The sequence below is a fragment of the Anguilla anguilla genome, chromosome 5 (assembly GCF_013347855.1).
Source record: "Anguilla anguilla isolate fAngAng1 chromosome 5, fAngAng1.pri, whole genome shotgun sequence".
Classification (NCBI taxonomy): Eukaryota; Metazoa; Chordata; class Actinopteri; order Anguilliformes; family Anguillidae; genus Anguilla; species Anguilla anguilla.
In genome coordinates, this window is record NC_049205.1 from 28,223,275 (window position 1) to 28,246,960 (window position 23,686).

A 23,686-nucleotide genomic window follows, 5' to 3' on the forward strand; every position below is an offset into this window, starting at 1 on the left:
CGGCTTGAGGAAATGGACAAGAGCAGATAAGGACAATGCATTGAGTGACGTGCATTGGCTGAAGGGAAGGGTCTGTTATTTTGCACGTTACTTGCTTTTATTTAAGTAAGACTGCTCTGGAGAATGGCAGAAGACCTTTATGACTTCAAAGAATATGTATGTAACTGGACATCTGCCGTGACTTCACCTAATTTGACTACCAAAAACATTTCTGGGATATTGTGCACTCTATGCAAAGGAGGCCTTGACCTCGCCAGAAGGTCTTGTCTTTGTTTTCATTTCTTTGTCAATTCAGAGAACACCATGCCCACCAAAAAAAAAATACTTCTCACTGATGTTACAAAATTCAGCAAAGCTGGTGTCAACATTGTGACCTTTTTATAAAAGGCTTTTTTTAAGAATATTTCTGTTTTATGCATAAATTCACTTCAGTTTATAGATGTTTTCAGGGATTTCAAACTTGAAGCTTAATGTTTAATTACTTATACAGAACTTCTTTTTGTTTATATGACTGAAATCATGCACTGACATGCATAAGTGTACAATGGTCAATGGTCTTCTTACGGTGCGTTCACACAGCGAGAAACTCAACCAGACTCAAAGAGATTGTTAGCCAGCTAGTGAGAGGGATAGAGAGATCACAAGCTAGGTGACCAACTAGTGAGAGAGATATAGAGAGATATATGGCTAATGAGATAGCAATAACAAATAGCCTATTTGTCATGGAGACGATATGTGGCTATACGGCAAATATATGATTTGATGATGCCATTACTTCTGTTCAATAATATGTAGTTGCACGAGACCACTTAGAGGATACTCCTGCCCCTCCCTCAGCCTAGTAAACTTGAGCAACCCATCAACCGAGTTGCTCGCTCTGTGAACGCTGTGCTAGTCATGTACACTTGTGTACAATAAATAGGCCCATAGTCCGTACAGCCTTCATCCTAAACATGGAACAGAAATTAAACCTCTGACATGAAATAGAACATTTTGTACAAATACATTAGTGTGGTTCATACCATTATTTAAAAGTAAAAAATGGCAGACTACTTTCCCACATTTACTGCTATATTGGGCCCTATAACAAAGCAAACCATTTGTCATATTTTTGAAAGAGTGCCAAAGCGTATAATTATAAATTAAGGGCTTTATTCTTTTGATCAGTTCAGGACAGGTGTGTGAAGCATCGGGAGGTGGCGGTACTGGGGTGTGGTGCTGGGCTGGAGCAGCATGGGGATGGGCACCAATAGCAGGCTCAGGAATGGCCAGGGCTCTGGGCATTTGTGAAAAGGAAAGCACAAATAGGAAGTTAGTGAACAGCTATGGGTGGAAGCCAAAGATACGGAATGGAGCATCCAACATAAGACCCTGCCAAGAATAAATAATTAAGAAAAATATGTAATCATAAATTTCCCAAGAGGTACATGTTAGAATATATATTATTTAATGAACAATTCATTTTGTGCATTGTCATTTTCCCCTATTGTGAAAGCATAAGTTAATTAATAATTTGGATTTCAGTTTAAACTCTGTTTAACACTGCATAGTGTTAGTATGATTGTGCCAGCCTTGGATATACACTCAACGGCCACTTCATTAGGTATAGGCCTACCTGTTCAACTGCAAACTGCACCCGTTAATGCAAATATCTAATCAGCCAATCATGTGGCAGCAACTCAGTGCATTTAGGCATGGAGACATGGTCAAGACGACCTGCTGAAGTTCAAACCAAGCATCAGCATGGGGAAGAAAGGTTATTTAAGTGACTGCTGATCTACTGGGATTTTCACGCACAACCATCTCTAGGGTTTACAGAGAATGGTCTGAAAAAGAGAAAATATCCAGTGAGCGGCAGTTCTCTGGGCGAAAATGCCTTGTTGATGGCAGAGGTCAGACGAGAATGGCTAGACTGGTTCGAGCTGATAGAAAGGCGACAGTAACTCAAATAACCTCTCGGTACAACCGAGGTATGCAGAAGAGCATCTCTGAATGCACACCATGTCAAACCTTGAAGCAGATGGGCTACAGCAGCAGAAGACCACACCGGGTGCCAATCCTGTCACCTGATGAAGTGGCCGATGAGTGTATATAACCAATGATTGGTGCAGTCCTGACTTGTAACTAAGTCTGTGTTCCAAATTGTACACTTGTGTTCTCGTGTTCCTGTAAGAACACACCTCCTGGTACACTTGCAAGAATGCACTTATCGAGTGTAACAACACAATTTCCGTTCGATTTGATAAGTACTTGTACTACTTTGACGTCACCACTACTGACCTCTAACTTTAGCAAGAAACACATTGGCACTACAGAAATCAGTAAAGTAAATGTACTTATTCTTGTAAACAAAATCCTCCCTTCTGTCATCCATTTTTTTGGCTGAATAAAAAATTCTTATTCGCCTGAAATACAGAGCAGAAAATGCAATGGCTACTGGAAAGGAAAAGCATGGAAAAGTCTGCATTGAAGTGCACTTTGTTTTTTAGTCCTCCCAAGAATGCGAAGAGAACTTCTGGTGAAATCTTGCATTCTTGACTGGAATGCACTTGGTCACCTCACCTTTTTACTTCTGCATCTGCTTTATGCTCTAGGTAGAAGACAAGAGTACAATTCGGATCACAGCTACAAAATGTTGAAGGTTGTTTTCTCCATGGATGCATGAGAACTTCAGACTAAACTTAAAATAGGCAATCCCATTGTATTTTACCATTGATTCTTTATCAAGACATTTAGTAATAAAGCTGTGCACAGTTTATACTGTATATTGGCTGATGTTTACTCTTAATCTTTCATTCCATTTATGGTGTTTTATAGCTTGTGTATTGATATAGTCTGCTCTTGGGGGGGGGGGGGGGGGGGAGGGGGTCTTTTAATGGTGCAGTGTACTGGAGAGCTGGGGTTACCCTGGAAACTGGCTCAGTAATTACATTTTCTTTGACAGTCAGACAGTGTGGCACAGCAGATGGCTGTTAGCTTCAATACCAGGGTTTAAAGATGGCGTTGTTTCTCAGGAAGGCACTAAAAACACAATTGTGTGTCATAGTTTTGAAATGTTTGTTCGCGGTATTAAATACCTCTTGCCTCTGTTTGGTTGCTGCAGTAACTGTTGTGGTTGATTTCCCATTCTGTAATAGCTTTTGTATTTTGATTGTGTTCACCTATTCAGTACTGTTGTTTTCATTGTCTTCCTGGAATTGTTATTCTGAGAACCACTTGCCCACTGGCTCGTCAGTGTTTTCTCTGAGCTCCGGGCCAGTATGTTTTTTCTGTAGCCCACTTTACCAGTGGGAGAATAAAAACCCTGAATATATATAATTTTTTTTTTTTTTACTGTGAAATTATATGACAGTATGACTATCTTTTTGGGAAAATGTGATTAAGCATGCAGAATGCCAACAGTTTGGTTGCACTAGACACAATAGATTTTGTTTACTCCATTTCGCTCTCTGTGTGTAATCGTGGTGGCTTTCTACAGTTCCATACAATCATTTTAAATGATTAACTGTAAGTGTTCACTGCAAGGAAGACTGTATGGTGGATCCATTTAAAATTTCATACTGTACATAACTGTTGCTGTGACTGTCTATTGATACACTCAAATCTGACATGGTCTGACATTCAGTACACCTTGTGAGAGAGTGATGCCTGTCCTGTGTGATGAAGTTTGCTACAGAACATTTTTTTTTGACTGTTTAATTTAGTTGTTAAAACTTGGCATAATCAAAAATATGCCCTGTACCCACCTATAGTTTAGAGCAATAACTGTCCCATGGCACTGTTACAACTGTCCCTGAAACGATGACAATTATAACAAAAGTATTCCTTGTATTTACATGCTGTTTGTGGAATTGCATTATTTTTGGCTGGACCGCAACACTGGGGCTAGCCCTACAAACGCGAATGTCTGTGACTGAGTGATGAAGTTACACCATTGGTCGGCCGGATGAAGTGTGTTAGTGTCCAGCCATATAGGCTACTAGGTTTTGACCTGGTCTTGTTTGACACCTGGTTGGTACACCGATATAAAAAACATTTGTACAAAAATCTGCTGTTTACCAGTGTTACAAATGTACTCGATCTCCCCTATGTCTATCTTTAAAACTGTAGGAGGAGGTGGGTTCGGAAGAAAGGGAATAATAATAATAATAGACAATACAAATTGAAAACTAATGTAAAAGATAAAAATTTTCTTTAATAAAATTTATATCTTTTTTAAATTTCAGTTTTTACTATAAAGGATTAATACATTTATTGTCAAAGATTAATTAGCATATTGTGTTTCACAATAAAAGAAAGTTTGAATTACTTGTGGGAAAATTATGGGTGTTTCTGTTATTATTTTAATATTGACTCCCTGAGATTTGACAGTGCCCCCAAAAAATAGTCGGGGGCCAAATTATATCAAACGCTGATGAAAGGAAACAAGCTCCAAATCAATAAGTAATGCTAATTCCAAAAACACATACAAAAGGTTAAAACGAACGCAACTACAGGAGCATGCTGAAAGAGATTGAATATACATGCATTTCTGTGTATTTTCTCAGCTTTAATTGATAAGCAGTTGAAAAATATTTAAAACTTGAATGAATAGAAATTGTGTATCACTAGTTGTTTGTTTCTGAATATATGATTTAGGCATGTCTGAATGAGAATACTAAATTGGCAGCACCAAAACGAATGGGCTAGTAGTTTCAGTGTGCGGGCCCATAACTTTACCTGAATGTGAACCCTGTATATTGCCTTTGATGTCAACATGACAAACTTTGAGCTTATCCAAATGCTCTATGGCATCAACAGAAATAGCCTATGTGTGGTTTCTACTATCCCAGAAACGTATGTACACTGTCCCCAGAAATGTGTAGTTCATCCCCAGAAAAGTATGGTCTGTGCCATCCCCAGAAAAGTGTGGTTTATGCCATCCTCAGAAACATGAGGTTTATGTCATTTCCAGAAACACAGGTGATTTACTACACCCTGACTGAGAAGAGTGTGAATCACTCCCTGCTTCTCACTGCTCTGCTCTGCTTGTACATTATTTTTCTCAATTTAGAACATGGTATCACTGAACATGTTGTCAGGCCTGAGGCCAGTTCCACTTGTCCTTAACCTCTAACCTTTGTAGCAAAGCAGCGTGTGTTACTAAGAAACTATGTTCACTGTGTACATCTGTGCACAAATGCAAAAATTTGAGAGCTCTAGATAGCTGCTGTGATATAGGCTAAGATAAAGTGGAGGTAAATGGGTTGACTCTTGAGTTTACAAGCTGTTTAAAACCGTAACGCTGGTATTGGATTCTTTTCTGGTGTCCGTTGGTGGGATAGTTTACTTAAGACATACGCAGTTAAGCATTAACTCTTGGTAGCATTAAGCACAAACTTTATCCAACCTTTTAGGATTGCTGTGCTGACTGTAGTTGTTTGTAGGTCAGCATCTTATGTTTTACGTGGCCTTCACATAAAAAACATACAGAGAACATTATCTCTTATTCAATTTTAGCCTTCTACTTGAGAAAGATCTTCAAAGAGTTGTTCCGCTGGGCGCAAGAAGGCTTGCCTCTTCAAATAATCAAGCAACTGTCAGTGCTTTTCTAGCTGTGTGATATTTTGCCAGAAATTGTTACCAGAAGAGTGAGGTGGAATATCTTTATTATTTCTCTCTGAATATGAAAAGGCAGTGGAGATGATAGCCTTGATGGTCCCTTTTTTAAAGGGTATGAATCAGACTATGGGCTTTGTTTTGTGGATGCAAAAAAAAACCCCTCATTAGCAAAAATGCAGATGCAAATTATCCAGGGAAGATGGGTAATTTGGGATGGCACATGGAGGTACACAGACATGTACACCAAGGTTGGTATTTTCATCCCCTGTTTTATCTTATGAAAAATGTTCTGTATATAGTATGGTGACATGATGGCAAAAAATGACTAATCTTTTAAAACCTGTCACTCTTGATAAATGAAAGATTTCACTGTCTCCTAGAGCCTATTTTAATAATAATTGAAATTACTGTCTGATTATTGACTGTTATAATTATTGTTGCTTTTTGCCATTTAACCTTACCAGACAAATTCAGCATATATTCCATGAATAAACTTTATATGTCATTTTCTTTTCAGAAAGTTTACTTGAAATTTACTTTTTTTTCCTATCCTGTGTAGGGTGTCATGGGCTATCAAATATGAAAATAACTAGTCAAATCAGAAGGCTTGTCCTACACAAGCAGTGAATGGAAAATGAGGGATACTTGCACTAGACACAGATTTTTGTTTGCACCATTTTGCTTTGTGAGTGCAATCACAGTGGCTTGAAATGATTCTACCCTTCATTTACAGGGAATGTGGAAAGCATTGCAATGGACTAGTGTACTTACTGTAAACTAAAAACTCTGCTTTGATGCATCATATACAAAAAAAAGTTTTAAAAAGGCATATACTCCGTTCTGTTTTTAACTGCCACTGAGTAGGGAATGTCGTTCAAAGGTCTCAAGCCAACTGTGGGGTGAAAGTTCCTGAAAACCCCCATGGTCAACAAAGCTGCATTTGGAAAGACCTAAATGCCTATGGGAAATGGGGGGTTAGGTTTCATGGCTGCACTTTATACTGATGAAAGCTTGTGGTGCAAATGGTTGCTTTTCTGAATCCTGTAACACCCATCGACCACAGGATGTGACATTTCTCAACATAAACCATTGCAGGTCTGTTCTTTGTACTATAGAAATACATATGCACATATAAACTTGAGATTCATTCTTATGAAAACTCCAGGAAACAACATGTCACCATTTGAAAAGAATTATATATTAGGCATTCAATTATATCAGCTTAAACAAGTGGTTTTCCCTGCTGAAAATTTCAGCTTAAACCAACCTGAGCTGGTCAAGCTGGTTTAAGCTGTGTTTTTGACACTTTTAGCTGGTCAACCAACTGTTTACCAGCTGGGCAGCCTATATCATCAGCTCATCCACCAGTTTGACCTCCAGCCTACTGTACCAGCTTAACTAGCTTTGACCAGCTTTGTCCAGCTAGAGACCAGTTTTGACCAGCCACAGACCAGCTATGACTAGCTAGAAACTTAACCCATGTTAAAACCAGATTAAAATCCCATCTGATCTTAGATGGAATTTTCAGCAGGGTTATTAGTAACCTTTGAAGAGAAGGGTGATTTCTGTGATTTATGATCAGTAATTCATTGACACTGAAGCTCACACTGTAGAGTAACTAGTTGTGAATGAAACCTAAAGGAAATAAAACTTGAAAACTAATAATGAGTTTTGTGTTAGTGATGGCTATTAACTCACTACATCTAACTTAGATTAGCTAACTAATGTTAGCTAGCATGAAAACATTTTGTTGCAGCTTGTTACTGAAACTGCATAGCAAACAGGCTAATATAGAGCATCATTTAAAAACAAAATTATAAGCATTGCTAACCAAATTTGACTATTACATTTTACCCACCCATTGGCAAGCCTACTGAACCTTGTCAATACAAAGCTGGAATAGCTCCATAGCACTCTAGCTGGCTCTATTACAACAATAACTTTGTTTCTCAGTGGCCATAGTGGTGATTTTGTAGAAAAACTTGATTTAGGCTAATACTAAACTGCTTTTCTCTCCCTGGTTGAAATATGGATACATAGAAATTATTGCCACAGTTGGTAAAATGGTATACAGACCATGGTTATGTGGAATGTGGCAAAGCTGTGGTTGGTGAGGGACTGCTGTACTGTTTTTAGGTAGAAGTTCAGATGCAGAATTAGAATTTAACTTTGTTTTATTTTATAACAGTACTACAGGATTTGTTATTGCCAGTAAAAACAACGGAAAGGCAATTAGCCTAACAAGATACAACAATACGGTTCACTTCTATTTTTGGTTTGTGGACACAGTGTTTTGGAGATTTTTGGCTTTAAACCAGGGTGATGTAATGCCCTTCATTTAACTCACTCTGAATGATAATTCTCAGAGACTACATTCTCAGACCTAATGTATCAGGACAGTAAATTTTTGTTTTTTCCTGAATCTGTGCTTGAGTGAGGAGAGCACAATAATCACTCCAAAATATTTTTTGGCTTTTTTGCTATAAACAAAATGTGAATAAATTGGCATAGATCAAACTTAGTCTTTGCTTTACACTGACAACTACCACAGTCAGGGAAAATTAAATGCTGCAATAGGTCTGTTCAGATTTAGCTTAATTAGGGCTCAGTTTAAGTAGCCTATACCATGTGTTTGATTCCATGCAAGTTGCAAGCCCTTGAAACATAAGGTTGTTTTTTTTTACAAATTTGCAGAGTAATGTAAAAGAATTAAAAATAATGTCTGAATAAATGACAACTTATTATCTCATAATCTTAACATAAAAGTTGTTTTCTCACGATCATACCATATTGGCCTCTTGCTGTTTACAGGCATACATATCAAGTCCAACATATGTCGATTCAGTTCAATGTGGGATCTTTCTTGCAGCAGTTGATATGCAGGCTTTTTGACAGTAGCATCTTTTCCGAAATTAGAGCCCATAACCTTGTATTGTATGCCCATCACCAGAGTGAGAACCCCCATATTACTGCTAACAAGCCTATGTGCCTAGCACTGTCTTGGTCGAGTGTGGAAATTAACTGTAAAATGTCAATATACAATGTAATTTAGCTCATTTGAAAGTAAAGTGGGTTAAATTGCATGCTCAAATGATTTTGGTGGTTTGTAAGGGCTGTGTTCAAGTGGTTGTTGCACAAGCAGCATTTGGTAATTCATTAAGTTAAAGGACTGCGGGCGCATGTGCAGTAAATGCTTTATCTACCAAAATGGATACTGTTCTGCATATCTCAGTGTGGCCTACTGATATATCCTATGCATAAGATCTGTTCCTGAATTGGATAGTGAACAAAGTAAGCAATAGATAGTGTAGCCTGCAAGATGCTTTGAATCAATGCTTTGCAGTGCAGTACAAAGTTGTTTGTTAACTGAAGAATCTGTAGCTGTTGTACAAAATCTTTTGTGTCCTCAACCCTCTTGACCTGCTGAGTGGTGACCAAATGTGTCCATGTGTGATACAGCCACATTTGAAACTTTGTTTTTAGTGCTTTCCCAGACACAGTAGTGTTTAACAGTTTTAGGGGGGCTGAATAGTCTTAGAAAAATGCAGTCATTAACCAGCAATTCAGAGAAGTTGTTAGTGGACTACTATTAGAAAAATAAATAGGCCTATTTATTGAATATGTTGTGGAAGTATCCATGCATAGATGCTGGATTATTAAGTGCAGTACAGGAAAGGCCATAACTCCAGTTGTTTTCTCATATGTAGCCTACTTCACACCAAAATGAGGTAGTGATTTTTCCGGCTATATAACAAACAGATATCGCAAAAATACCACCCCAATCATCTAGGTTGAAGGCATGTTACTGTATATTACATATTCCATTTAAAACATGACAAACATTTTCTTGTATTTGTACTTCATGGTGAAGGAAAAATGACTGAATTCACACCTCTGTGTTTCTTTGAGCTAGAATGTAGGCCTATGTGTGTTTGCATGTATGTATGTGTTTGCATGTCACTCTAGATTCAATTACTATGGTTCATACATGTGCATTATTATTATCAGTTATGCATGACAAACAGTATAAAAATAAATGATATCTCAACAAAAATGACCACATTCTCACATAGTAAGATGTAAAAGCACAAGGCCAAGTTATATTACATAATTTAGGAAACATCGGGCAGCATTGCTTTAGAATAGAGCTAGTTTAATTTGTGTGAGCTAAGATAGCCAATATCATTTGTTTTAATTTGGCCTTATTTTGATATCGATACTTTTAATGGCTGGCCTGGATTTTGCTAGTTTTAATTAATGACGTAAAGACAGTACTTTGTATGCATGAGTAACATGGCATTTTTGTAAATTGAAAACATGATTTTGTTGAGACATTTAACTTGCACAGAAATACTTAAGTAGTATCAATAATATAATAGGTTGTAGCAGTGGTAAAGTTGAATTTGAAGTGAATGTCACATACACATTTCAAATTAAAATTCAAGGTTCAAGCTTGAATTAGAATTTTATCACGGTTAGTCTAGTTTGTCACTGATTGGCAGTCCTCGGAGAAAACATGTTTATGTGAAGAGGCCTATCTTTCGTCATTGACGGAGTTGCTTACACTTGACAAGTATGGTTTTGCCTTTTTATTATGAGGAATATTTTTATTTTATCCAAAGCTGCATTCTGCAGCACATACTCATGTTCATACTTTCTAGCTGATGGAATTGCCCTGCCATTTATTCCATGCTTGTTTAAAAATGCATGACAATTTGGGATTAACACTTACCATCACACCACTTTTTCCAGGGGAATATTTTCACTTAAGAACGCATCTGTTAAATATTGCATTACACCGAGCTGGTGCTAAAGGCTGCCTTTTTCCCTGCTGAGAGCTGAGTCCCCTTAGTTTGATCTCAAACCTCAATTAATGTTTGTTTGTCAGACCTTAATTGTTTGTTTTCAATAGTCCCTTAATTGTAAATCTCTTTGCATGATTTATTGTTAAATTTTAAATTTGCAATAATTAATTAAATTAGTTTGCTCAAAGACGTGCATTTCATAGTGTGTGCATTTCCTGTCCCATCCATGTTCACTGTTCGTCCTTTTGCGCTCCCCATTGTCAGTCAAGCTGTTGATTTATAGTGCTTGGCACTACCACAGCGACTGACACTGAACATAGGCAGGTCTTTTGTTTGCAGGCTTTAATGCCAAATGTAGCCTATAAAATACAGCATTCAATAACTGTTAAGTTTATTTGGAGTTACAGACTGAATTTCACCTGCTGGATTCTGTTTGACAGTTCTTACATTTTCATTTGGATCCAAAACAACGATCACTTTTTGGTTTTATCGCAGGCAGTGAGCGATGACAGTGTTTGTGTGTTTGTTGGTATACGATCTACTCAGCTCAACCATCTTCTTGAGGGTCTTTGCATATCTTTGCTGCATAATGACGTATCATTACTTTTCGCATTTTGATTGCTGTCGAGCAGGGCTGCCCAACCCTGTCCCTGGAGATCTACCATCCTGTAGGTTTTCATTTCAAACCTAATTTGGCACACCTGATTCTACTGTTTGGCAGCTGAACAAGATCTCTTGCTGTTGATTGAGGTGTGCTTTGTTAGGGTTAGTGTGAAAACCTACAGGACATTAGATCTCCAGGACTAGGGTTGGGCAGCCCTGCTGTATAGTATTGATCAGGCACGAAAAGTACATTCCCAATTCTCTCATTACTTCACAAATATTTGGTTGCTATGAGTAGTGCAATAATGAAAACAATATAAATTTATCATTAATTGTTTTAAAATTCCATATTTACAAATGCCCAAACCCATTTAAATGTTTTTTATTAGCCTAACGCCTGAAGGAAACTGTAAATTCACCATTTCTTCATATCATAACAAAGTAGATGCAGTTAAAAGTAGGTATAAGTCTTCAATATGTCTTCTGAAGCAGAGGATTTCCTTCTTGTCCTTTACCCAAGCTACATTGTTTCAGGCATCAGTGGTCCTGAACAGCATCAGATATGAAATCACTCAATACTGAAAACTTCACCTTCTCTACTCTCTACTCTATTTATTAATTGTTTTGCAGTTTTGTTACAATGAAGATTAGTGATGGGAGCGTGAGGTCATGTGAACCTAATAATAGGTGGAGCTATAGTTAAGCATTGACTTGTTTTAACCACTTTTTTATCTCTATAGATAGGTTCAGATCAGTGAGTGACTGATAGCATACAGTATTTTGTTCTTTAGCTACATTTTCGGTCTCATTCACCTCATTCATCTTCACTACTGAGTACCCTTTATAATACAGCAATATATATATTCCAGTAAGCACTCAAAAGTGTTGAAATACAGTCCTATATTAAAGTGCACAATGTTTTTTATTACTCATCATGAAATGTTTGTACATCTGATTAATTTTCACTTATGAGTAAGGAGAATATATATTTAGAATAAATATACAATTAATTACTTTTAAAGGAGAGACAATCATAAAGTAACACAGTACTTAGACATAGAAACACCGTTTTTAAGATTAGGCCTGGAGTTATTTATATTACTGCAGTCTGATTCAGTGGGTACAGATTCCATTGAACTTTTCATCCCCTTTGATTCTGGATTGGCTGCCAGACTGTGGGGGAGTTTACACTAATCTGATGAGTGGCCATTCCTTCAGCAAATGGAAAATCTTAAGGTGGCAGGAAGGCAAGTTTTTAGAGAGGCCTCTGTGCTGAGTCATTGCTCTCTGGTGTGGCAGTATCTGACCTTAAAAAGGCAAGTCTAAAAATAGCGCAGTGGTAGTTCTGGCTTTCATTGCCTTAATTCAAATGTTCTACTATAAAACAAGAAATGTTTCTGGCCAAGTGATATTCCTAGTTTTCATATTCACATTTCCCCCCAACCATTACTGTATAGGCAGTGGCTTTCCCTGCTGGCTTGACTGCCTAAAAATCTCTCACGCTTAAGGATCTACTTCAACATGCCTGTTAAAAATAGTTTGCTAGTCATGTAAATAACAAATGTTCCCTTCACTAAACTTAAGGCCCCTAACTTGCAATGTGATTTTCTGTTTAGCTTCACACATTAACAGGCTACACTGTTGATTTTTGGAACCAGCATGTGGTTGAAACCATGGTTTCAAACACATGAGCACCAAGATGCCAGCTTACATTGTATCTACATGTTGTACTACTGCACTAATGCTCTGCTCATTTTGACAGATAATAGATCATTGACTGTAATCTGTAGTTGAAATATATTGTTAAATATATTAAATGCATAAGGAAGATTATAAATAAATATCATATAGAAGTATAAACTAAATTGTGATTAATGTACATATGTTATTTGTGTAAGAGGCTGGGAAAGAAAAATGAAGGCAGTAGTCTGTTGTCTTAACATCATGATCAGCTGTTCTGTATCGGGAACAAAGACAAGTCTGTAGAGGCCATCGCCTCAACTACCATGGCACAAAGAGGCTTTCTCAGCAATGGGGTCAGTGAAGTACTGCATTACTTTGTCCAGCTGGTCACAATCTGTCACCTGTCACAAGTGTGATCTTCCTTTTCAGTCAGAGTATGCACCACTCTGTTTGTACACGGCCTCTAGATGAGGAGGAGGCTTTCATGGTCAATTAAATGCATTGCCGCTGATAGATGCAGCTTAGTGGATGCATCTGTCCTGGACTATTTGAAGTACTGTATGAGGTTTGTACGTGGGTACAGTGCGTTCTGTAAGCATTTGGACAGTGACACAATTTTTGTTATTTTAGCTCTGTACTCCAGAACATTGGATTTGAAATGAAACAATGAATATGAGGTTAAAGTTCAAACTGTAAACTTTAATTTGAGAGATGCATATCAAGGAATATTCTTCTAGGAATTACAGCCTTTTTTATACATAGCCCCCCATTTTAGGGGACCGTGTGTAATTGGACAAATTACTATAATGTAGTCTTAAAGTTGTCATATTTAATACTTGGTCGCAAATCCTTTGCATTCAATGCCCATAGGCATCACCAGACTCTGAATATCTTCCCTGGTGATGCTCTGCCAGGCCTGTACTGCTGCCATCTTCAGTTGCTGTTTCTTTTGGGGGCTTTTTGCCTTCAGTCTTGTCTTCAACAAGCGATAAGCATGGACAATTGGATTCAGGTCGGGTGTTTGACCTGGTGAGTCAAAAACATTTCACTTTTTGGCCCTAAAAAAATCCTTGATCACTTTATAGCAGTATGTTTGGGCTCATTTAAAATAAATATTTTAGAATATTTATTTGAAAATATTATAAAATAACTATGCTAAGGCATATCTATGATGCACTGGCAATCATATATGAAATCAATCAATGCTGAAAACTTCCCCTTCTCTACTCTTATTAATTGTTAACAGTTTTGTTACACTGAAGATGGTTTCTGATCAGATTCCAACAACGTGTTTGTTGCCAGCCAGCTGCTGAAATGGCAGACACTAAGAAGCCTAGATACAGTGAAGCAAAAAGACAAGCTGACAGGGCTCGTTCAAAAACTAGAGTCAACCTTGGAATGACTTTTCTCCAGTGGCATCAGCGGATGTTCCCCAAGGGGATGAAGGCCTGTTTTCTGTTGGAATTGTAAGTAACATCACTTTTAGCTAGTTACCTTACGCAGCTAGATGCCCGAGATAGGGTAGCTTTTGTATCTAATTGTGTTCTTCCATCAAGATGTCTTCTTCCCCCATGGGAATTGCTGTAGGTTGCAACTTAGCTGTTGTTGCAACTTAAATGGCTAGGTAATTCACCTGCATGTATTTCAATCAGGGAAAATGAATGAATGAATACGAGTATATTGTCGTGAAACATTGACTAGAATAGAAAAAAATGAACCACCACTATGGAGTAGCTACCGTACGATGTTCCCACGCACTAAGGCGTCCACTCAGTGTAGAGGTACACTGCCTAATTACTGTTACCATCTATGGAATCATTCATGTTGCTAAAACTGCTGTTTAATATCTCAGACCACCTCACCTCTTTGCTTGACATTTTGCTTGTAGTGCTCAAGGGTGTGTCCTTAGTGAAAGTGTGGGTGGGGTTGAGGACGGAGGATGTATTAGTGAGGTTTACAAACACAAAGGGCATCCAAAAAATCCTACATAGTAGCCTAAACCTTTAAATAGTTCACTATGTGGGGTTTTTAAAAATATATCTGTTTTTATGTAGCCTATATGTTTGCTTGTTCCTGGCAGTTTCTGGTGACCTTTACAGAGGTTTCTGATGACCTTCTGCATTTTACAATGGCTGGTTTTATTCCAAGGTTCATGGTCTAAAAAAAAAAAAACTTCACTTCAAATAACTCCAAAGCAGCTTATACTGAGCGATTATGGTGGTATTAGATTGTTTGTGTGTATATTCCCAAACATTTCTTCAAAAAAATACAATTAGCCTATTATTATTTTTGGTTGGAACTAGCCTACTTCCCATGGAATATGCAACCCAGGGCCACCACATTCAAGGATCAAGGAAAGACGTGCTGGTACGGTTTTAGTGTTATCTCATTAAAAACACGTTTTCAACGTACAAAAATGGCAAGTTACTCTCACTTACAAAGCACTGTCTTTCATTCAAACTGGCTAAAGATAGACTATGTTGTTTATAGTACAGTAACTTGCCGTCATTTTGATATATGAAGCCAGTGTACTGAGTTTAGAGATTTGCTGTAGTCAGAGGGGGAATTGAACCCCGGTCTCTCAGTCCTGTAAACAGTTTACAACCAAAAGACAATGACACTACCCACTAGGCTACGCAGGTAGTAGGCTACACATCAGAGATGCAAATTGTACCTTTTTAAGCATGCACACTTGTATATATGATCATTTTGATTGCATCCAATGTTTTTATTGGTTGATGTACGTAAAATGACCAATGGGGAGACATTCTTTGTGGGCTAGGAGCATTTCTGGCAGGAAAAAGAAGAAGAAGAAGGAAAAAAACGCAAAATCCCTTTAGTTTGGGGCTTTATTGTGTTGTTTATGAATTCTGTCTGTTGAAATGAGGTCAGAATGTACAAAAATTAAAGATTTTAAGGGCTGGATGGCATACCTGTTTTTAATTGTCAGTAAACTCTATACAATCTGTTCCTATGTACAGCCTCTGGAAACTTAATGTTGCTTCTAATTAACAGGAAACATTTATTTTTCTTAGAATGTTTGATTGGGAACAATGCCTTTAACAAAGAGATCAGAAAAATGTTAACCAATTGTTGTTATTATATACGGAGTTCTAGGAAGGAAACTAACGCAGATTACATTAGTTCTGCACATTTAATGTTCACTGCGTTTTCAGTTACATTTTAGCCATTAAACAGCTTAAATTCTTTGTACATGCATGCAGTTTATACAGCTGGATATTTACTGAAGCAATTCAGGTTTAATACCTTGTGTAACAGATCAATGGCAGTGCTCCACAGTGCTGCATTCATAAGGCGTTGACTGTACCAAGTTCATGACAATTTCCTTTCTCTGATACTGCTGTCCTTGACATTGGCCTGCTGGAAACAGCTGGGGCTGGGGCTAGCGGACTGAAATGTGTGAAGAGGACTGAGCATGCTTAGATGCTTAGTCACACCATTGCCGCCCTCATGTCTTGCTCACATACTGTACATAGAGCGCTGGCCATGAAATTGCCTTCCTGTTTAAACAGTTCCCTGGTGAAATGCTAATGCTAGCAGCTGGGGTGCAGTTAATGCCAGGGGAAGGGAGCAGAGCAGCCTGCTGTAATGCAGTGTTCTGAGGACAGCCTGGTGCTTTTTCCAGCTCCTTTGCCACTGAATCAATGCCCACCCCAGGGATCCAAGAGTGTGGTGTAACCTCACTTCACATGATACTATGTACCCTCAGTGAGAACTTCTAACCCAGAATCCTGGGCCTTGTATTGTGGCCTGCCTGTGACCAGTTACACCAGCAGTTTTGTCTTATTTTGATTTTTAAATTCAGTTTCTATTACCAATTGAATTGCCATATTCCAGGTCTGAATTTTTATGAATTTATTCAGGACTGAGACCAAATGTTATTTTGTATGCTTAATGAAAAAATAAGCGTAGTAGTTTTTAATGCTACATGTTTTGGGCAAAGCCCTTCTTCAGCACAGCACAAAGGACTTCTCGCAGGTGGTGTGTCCACATCTATTAAACTGCATCCAAAGAAATCAGACTTTTGTCCCCCTTATATAAAATTTCTGTTTCCAGTTACAAAATTAAAAAAATTAATTATATTTTGAATATGTTCATTTTTAAAACAGTTTAAAATATTTGATCTTCTAAAAAGTGACCTCTTCCACATTTTCACACAGTACCAGGCACTCCTAGAGTACAGTTCCAAAGAAAGGGGAACTTTATTCTAGTGCCTGGTGCTGTGTGGAAAAAACTGTTTGCTTAATTTAGAAATTTTCTATTTAGAAATTTTGTGCAGGAAATTTGTTTTGACAGCTTGTTTTTATCCTGCAAACGCAAGCACACTTTATTCTCATTTTGTGTCGGACCAATCTTTAAATTTAAGATATTTACAGTATAAAAGTTGATTCCTAATATTTAAACAGTTCCCTTATTGCTGTGTGTTTTTGTTGTAGTACTTTTACTGTTTTTGCTCACAGTGTTCCTTGGGGAGAAGTCAGACATCTCAGATGGGAATCTGGGTACCCTGTAACAGAAACAGCATCAATGCACATCATGTTTTCAGTTGCGTGACTACAGTGTGATATTAGCCATACAACCACAGTTCAGTTTCTAACAGGGGGAACTCAGTAGAAAGAGTGGCAGTTTTTTCTCCAACCCATTGACATGATGACTAACCTTTCTTCTCTTTATGTCCAGGAGACGACAATGACCTAAGCCTGAACTCCATATCAGTTAAGGAATCTGAGCTGTCAGAACACTCCAAGGTAAGACCCAGAACCATCAGTAGTGTCTTCTGATGAAATCTCTGCTCATTGGTCTGTTTGAAAAAACTGGTCTGAAATAAAGATTTTCAATCCTGGTCCAGGAGGGCCACAGGGTTTACTGGTTTATGTTTTCACCTCAAAATCAGCTACCAGTTCACGCCCAAGAACCAGGTGAGCTGAGTTATCCATGTAGTTAACGGTTTTAAGTGCTGAGTAAAAACAAAAACCAGCAGACCTGGTGCCCTCCAGGACCAGGACTGAAAACCTCTGAGTCTAAATAGCTGACATTTTGTGTGCCCTCTCTTTAAAGGATAATACTGTGTTCAGCATTGGAATGTCAGGTGGAAGTGGCTGCTATGGCCAAAATTGTGCCTTTTGCGCATACACACAAGTGATGAGTTAAATGCCAGAAGGATGCTTGTGTTGGAGGAATGCCATACCTGCAGTGAAATATGGTGCTGGATATTTGTTGTTACACGTTATTTTGCATCTATTGGTCCTGGTGCTCTTGTTAAGGTAGAATCATAAATTCCAGCAAGGACAAAAACATTTTGGCCAAAAACCTGGTCTCCCCTAGGAAGCTCAAACTTTGTTACAAATGGATCTTTATGCAAGATATTCATGCCAAGTATATCTCTGAAACAACCAAAAATGTTTAACTGGCCATGAAATGACTTTCCTGCAATGGCCCTCTTAGTTTTCAGACCCAAACCCCCCTGAAAATTTGTAATTCAAACTGAAAAGGTCAATTTCATGAGCACAGATTGAAGAATCCCCAGTATGTTCAGCAGTCTCATAAATCTCTATAAAAGACATGGTAATTTTATCCTAGTGAAGGACGGGTGGGAAAAATACAGAAAATAGGGGTACCAATAATTTTAATATGTTTTGGCAGTAATTAATATAAATGAATATAGATATCAATGAAAAGGTGGGGCATATTCAATGCTTTGGTAAGGACACTAGTGAATATAGTACAGTAAATGACACCAAGTGCATTGAGGGTGAAGCCCTGTGGGATGCAAAATGTGTTTCTAGTGTAAGATAGATATGCCGGGTGTCACTCCGAGTGTGTGTTTGCATATGTTTGTATGCGTGTGTTTGTTTGTCCCGTCCACTTCCCAGAAATGCCTCTGAAACCTGCCAAAGAGCTGTTCAACTCATATTCCATTTATCTTCAGTTCCTCATTCCCTCCCTTTCCTTCCCCTTTCGTCTCACGATGTTGACAGTCACCATTTTCTCTAATATGCTCCTGAGTCATTTAAAATATTCCATTATTCCAAGATATTTTAAATTCCATAGCCCTGAATCTGTAGAGGTCACTGCCAAGGAATGCCCTGGATGACATGGTGGATGCTTGAGTGAGAGTCTGAGTAGTTTTGTCAGCATCAGTTTCAGTGAGAACAGAGAAGTAGCACAGTGACCTGTAGTGCATAATTGTGGCCATTTTGAGACACACATGTTGACACGCAAGTACTTTAAGGGAAATTCTTTGTAAGAAGCGAGAATCTAGTCATATTAATTTAAATCCCTAAGTCAAACATGGGATTTATTTAGTTTAAAATGTTAATCTGACCATTACCATGTGACTAAACCACATCAAAATCAGTCAATAGATGCAAAGGCATACTGTGTAACAGTGTGTCAGGTTGCATGTGTCTCACTCATCTGGTTAGGCCAAAACAGGGGACAGAGGAAAAGGGATAATAGCATTTCCAAAATGGCTAATCGTAGATGGCGTCAACATGAGATACAGATATATGTTCCATTTGAGAAAATTCATCACTGCGGCAAGTTTTAAATATCTAAAAGACAACAGTGATTTTTCTTGAATTCAACTATTGTGCTCTGTAGCACTACTGTGTGACTCAGTTGGGCCAATACATTAGTGATAGGCTTGGGTTGTGAGTGCCAATGTAGCTTCCAAATTTCATTAATTTTCGTCAAAATGTTTTGGCGCAATTAGCATTGATTAACCACACCCACATCAATTTTTATTGGATTACTGCACCATGCTTTATGGCGTATCAACCCTCTTTATGGTAACCTTTTAGAGGATGGTCTCTTGCGGTGCTTGGACCCCTAATAACCAGTTCTATGTATCCCTTTGATTGTTTCACTACATCCACATGCACAAGCTACTGGCCCCCTTTTATTTCACCGACTTAATGGAGTCTGAAAATTATGTCTGTCTATTTGGAAGAGAGAGCTTCAATACAAGTGTAGTCCCTTTTATGAAAGTAGACACATGGTTCTTTTATTGGATAGTATTTTTTTGCTGTATTTTTTTAAACAATGATTACCATTAAGAAAGCATTTTTTTATTGTTTCTTCAAAAACCTACGTAAGCTACAACATGCAGAATGGGAATTAAATGAAGAATGGGAATTTAAAACATTTTGTATATTATAAATGCTTATTTATTGCTTTCCCATACTTTCACAAGCTATTCTGATTAAATAAGTACAGGGTCCTACCCAAATTTCAAACATACTGTGTTTGGAGCCAGTCTCATATGATTGTGTATATTAATTAACAGGCAATAATTTTTTTTCCTATTCCACAATACCACCTTTCAGTTTGCCTGGCTTTGAGATGTGTGGTGGCTCAGGGAGTTATGTGGCTTTGGGGGGACAGAAATTCCGTTGTGAGTGGCATATCTCTGTAACCTCCCTGTGCCACCCAGGGTATGCACGGAAATTGATAACCCAGCTGAATCAGGCTGTATAATGTATGACCTCAACAAGACATTGTTGACTTGCAAGACTACAACAAAGCAAGATATTGTGGATCAACGGTTAGCCTGTACAGACATGTATTAGTGAGGTTCATTTCTGCATTTCTGCAAGATTGAAACTACCAATGGATATAAATCAAAAAGGCAATATAGAATTGAAAATGTAGAAAGTGAGCAGCAAGGTGAGAATTGATATTAATTGCACCTGTCAGATCTCAGAGTCTGAAAATAGCACCCAAATAGCTTTACAGAACTATAACAGTCAATAGGCTTCTACATACCAGGTAGCTAATGAGATTTAACTGAGATAACTAGCAAGCAACTTAGTCTTACACTCAGATGTGGTGTCACACTAAGAACAAACCTTACAATCAGAATTAGGCCAAATGTGAGCCTTCCAAATTTGACACTTATCGGCTGCATGACGGCAAGGCACATGCTACATATGGCATTGTCTGATCTGAGCATATAATGATGTGTTGGTACAGATTATAAAGATTCACCACATACTTAACTCTGTTTTATTACCATTGTCCTGTCTCTCCACTGTTGAATCTGAAACATTCCAATTTCTCCTGATGCATTAGAGAAGTTACCAAGTACAGTGCTGTGGCAGCGGGCATTCTATAATATGTAGGCTAAGTACCAGAACCTCCTGTAATTTATAAGTAGACGATGGAAGGAACCAATTATCTGATGAATGTAAGGAACATGTGGTATCCATTAGTTCAAGTTGGAATGTAAAAAGGACTATTGTTCCATTACTAACTACTATTTTTTTAATGGTTTACAACAGAAGTATATTGCTTGCTATCCAGGGCTATGCTTGGAGTGGATGTCATGACTGTGTCCAACTCAGAAGATTGAGACAGATGTAGTGATGCTTTGAGAAGCTAGGAAACTACATAAAGTAACTGCATGAATCTATGTAAATTACCACAACAAAAATCTATGAAAAACGAATAAAAACTAAAATTGGTGTGGAAGTACACAATGAATAAGTCCATAGTCAGCTTGCTTTTTCATTTTGATAGATATTAGACACATTTAAGACATCCATTTAATTTTGGCCCAACAGAGTGTGAACAGTCGTATGTCTGACTTTAAACTAAGTCATATGTTGATTGTGCATTAATTGCTGAACTCCACAGTGCTCATTTGAAAACTTTATTCATTCTGCAGAAGTGGCACATTAGAAAATGGTTTTGATGAATACTGATATGGGATGTTTGTGTAACTGTGTGTATGTGTGTGTGTGTGCGTGTGTACTTGCGTACAAGCTTTTTTAGATTCTTCTATGTTTCCACTGAGAGACTAAGGACCATATTTACTAAAGATTTGTGGGGCTTTTATGGACACCAATGAGAAAAACATAATTTTCCCATATTTACTAAGGCACCGCACCGGGGCTAACGCTGGTGAAATGAGTGAAATGAGGCATCCCTAAAATTTGCCTGTTTGGGCATGTATGCAGTTTTTAGGGTGTTCTGTTGTGTATGTTAGACTGCCAAAATATGGGAAGAGAGAATGGAAAATTATGCATTTGACCTGCTACAGCTGATTTATCACGGCTGGTGACTGTTGTGGCAAAGGTAATAGCGTCTGTTTTTTAACGTCTATAAAAAGCGGGTGTTAAAATCCCACACATGATCAGCATGGCCATTCTTAAGAGGAGACATCGTCAGCATGTTAGAGTAGGAGGGGCTCGCCATAAATGTAACAGTTTTGGGATTTCATTAATTTATTCAGAAAATATTTAGTATAGCATTATGGAATTTTACTTATACTTTCTGCACATACTAATGTTAATCAAGGAAGCACCTTTCCAGGTAATGTGAGACCAGGCATATCTTCTGATTATGAAGCATTCATGAAAAAAAGACTGTAAACACTGACACACAAGCAACTTTAACATATTGTAACATATTGTAATGAGTGAAGTGGAGTTGTGGTAACGTCCAAATAGATCAGTAAAGCTGCCGTTGTCTGTTTCTTAACACCCAGGTAAGCTTTTACAAAGCAAATAGCTGACCATGCAGACCAATCTAGTGTGAGCTTATCATAAATGCCTGTGGCCAGGCAGCTGTTTCTTTTCCATTAATTACTTGGAGCATCCAGAAAGAAAATTAGCTGAACTAACTTAAAACACTGAACTAACTTAAAAAGTCAAACATGTTGTCAGATATCTAGTGTTTTGATTCTGGTTTTATAGAGAGAGACAGTGAATTGGACACATATTGTTTAAGATCTAGCTTATCCATCTCTCTCTTTTCTGGTATTTTTAAATGAATTGTTTAATGTTTTGTTTAATCTCTTATGTTTTGTAATTTAGAAGTAGTGAGCCTGCATTCAAAAAAGAATGTATAATTTCAGTTCATTATTCCAATTTGACTACCTCTTATTGGACTCAATTATTTAATGTTAAGACCTGATATAGCCTAGTTTGTTTTGACTTGTTGGTTGATTTCACCAGTTTACTGTAGGCTGAACTATTAATGAATTTGGCAATTTAATTTAAACATTTTTAATTAATCCTTACTTGTCTGACAATGTTGATGAGTAAAATATTTTTTTTTTTTAATTTCTAAAGTTTTTACTAATGAGATATATTAACATATAAAAGGTGACAGTGCCTATCCATTGCATCCATGGATCCTGACAACTGGAAATCCTTTCCAAAACCCGACTTCATCAGAGATGGAGTGGTACAACAATGTTGCTTTCCTGCCATGTGCACGACGCATCCTAAATACCAGCAGTGCATTTAAATGAACTTGCTGTGGCTGTGCTCATTTTCAGAACCAGTCTTGGTAAATACCCCACTAAATTTAAAACGGCGATGGAGAATTTTGCTCCACTGACGGTAACTTGTGGCATGCTTAGTAAATATGATACCTTAAGTGTATCTTCATTTTTTTTTTGCTTCAGCAGGAACCTGAGCGTTTTGTTTGGTATTTTCTGTGGGCTATGTGTTTAAGAGCAAGGCTACGCAGATTCTCAGGTCTTCATAGCATGTATATACACTGATACACATGGCCCTGTGAATAGAATAAGCCATCCAGGTGATTTAAAGATTAGTGTGTCTGCAGGTCTATTAGAAAATGAAGGCTCTGCAGTTAGCGTGGGCCTGCAGCAGTGGGTTGAGCTTCTGTAATGAGATTCTGGATTACTGGGTGAGCAGATGCGCCCATGAATTACTAGACCCTCCCCCTTAGTGAACTGCCCACATTAAAGCTACACGGAGCAGCAAAGTACGACAGTCTGGGTAAGCTTTTTATTGGTGGCTTGCATCATGCAGATTTCACCTGATCCCTTGTGCCCTCACCAAGGCCTCTCACTGCACGGTCCCTTATTCTAACCTTCCTCTCTCCCCTTCCACCTCACCATACCCCACCCCCCCGGACCGCAGAGCGATCTTGTCGTGGAGACCGTGCCCCTCATCTCCAGCCTCTCAGGGGTAAGAGGTGACCGGACCACATCCGACAGT

General features: G+C 38.0%; 1 protein-coding gene across 2 annotated transcripts in view; it reads left to right on the forward strand.

Moving 5' to 3' along the window:
* The window catches only part of LOC118227482 (anoctamin-5-like), a 63,851-nt gene that overhangs the window by 10,938 nt on the left and 29,227 nt on the right, over window positions 1–23,686 (forward strand). The window contains exons 2-3 of one of the 2 annotated variants that reach the window (XM_035417985.1): window positions 17,394–17,461; window positions 23,609–23,656. In XM_035417985.1, coding sequence (XP_035273876.1) covers window positions 17,394–17,461; window positions 23,609–23,656 — 116 coding nt within the window. The remainder of the gene's footprint in view (window positions 1–17,393; window positions 17,462–23,608; window positions 23,657–23,686) is intronic. The other variant, XM_035417986.1, reaches the window with a different exon arrangement.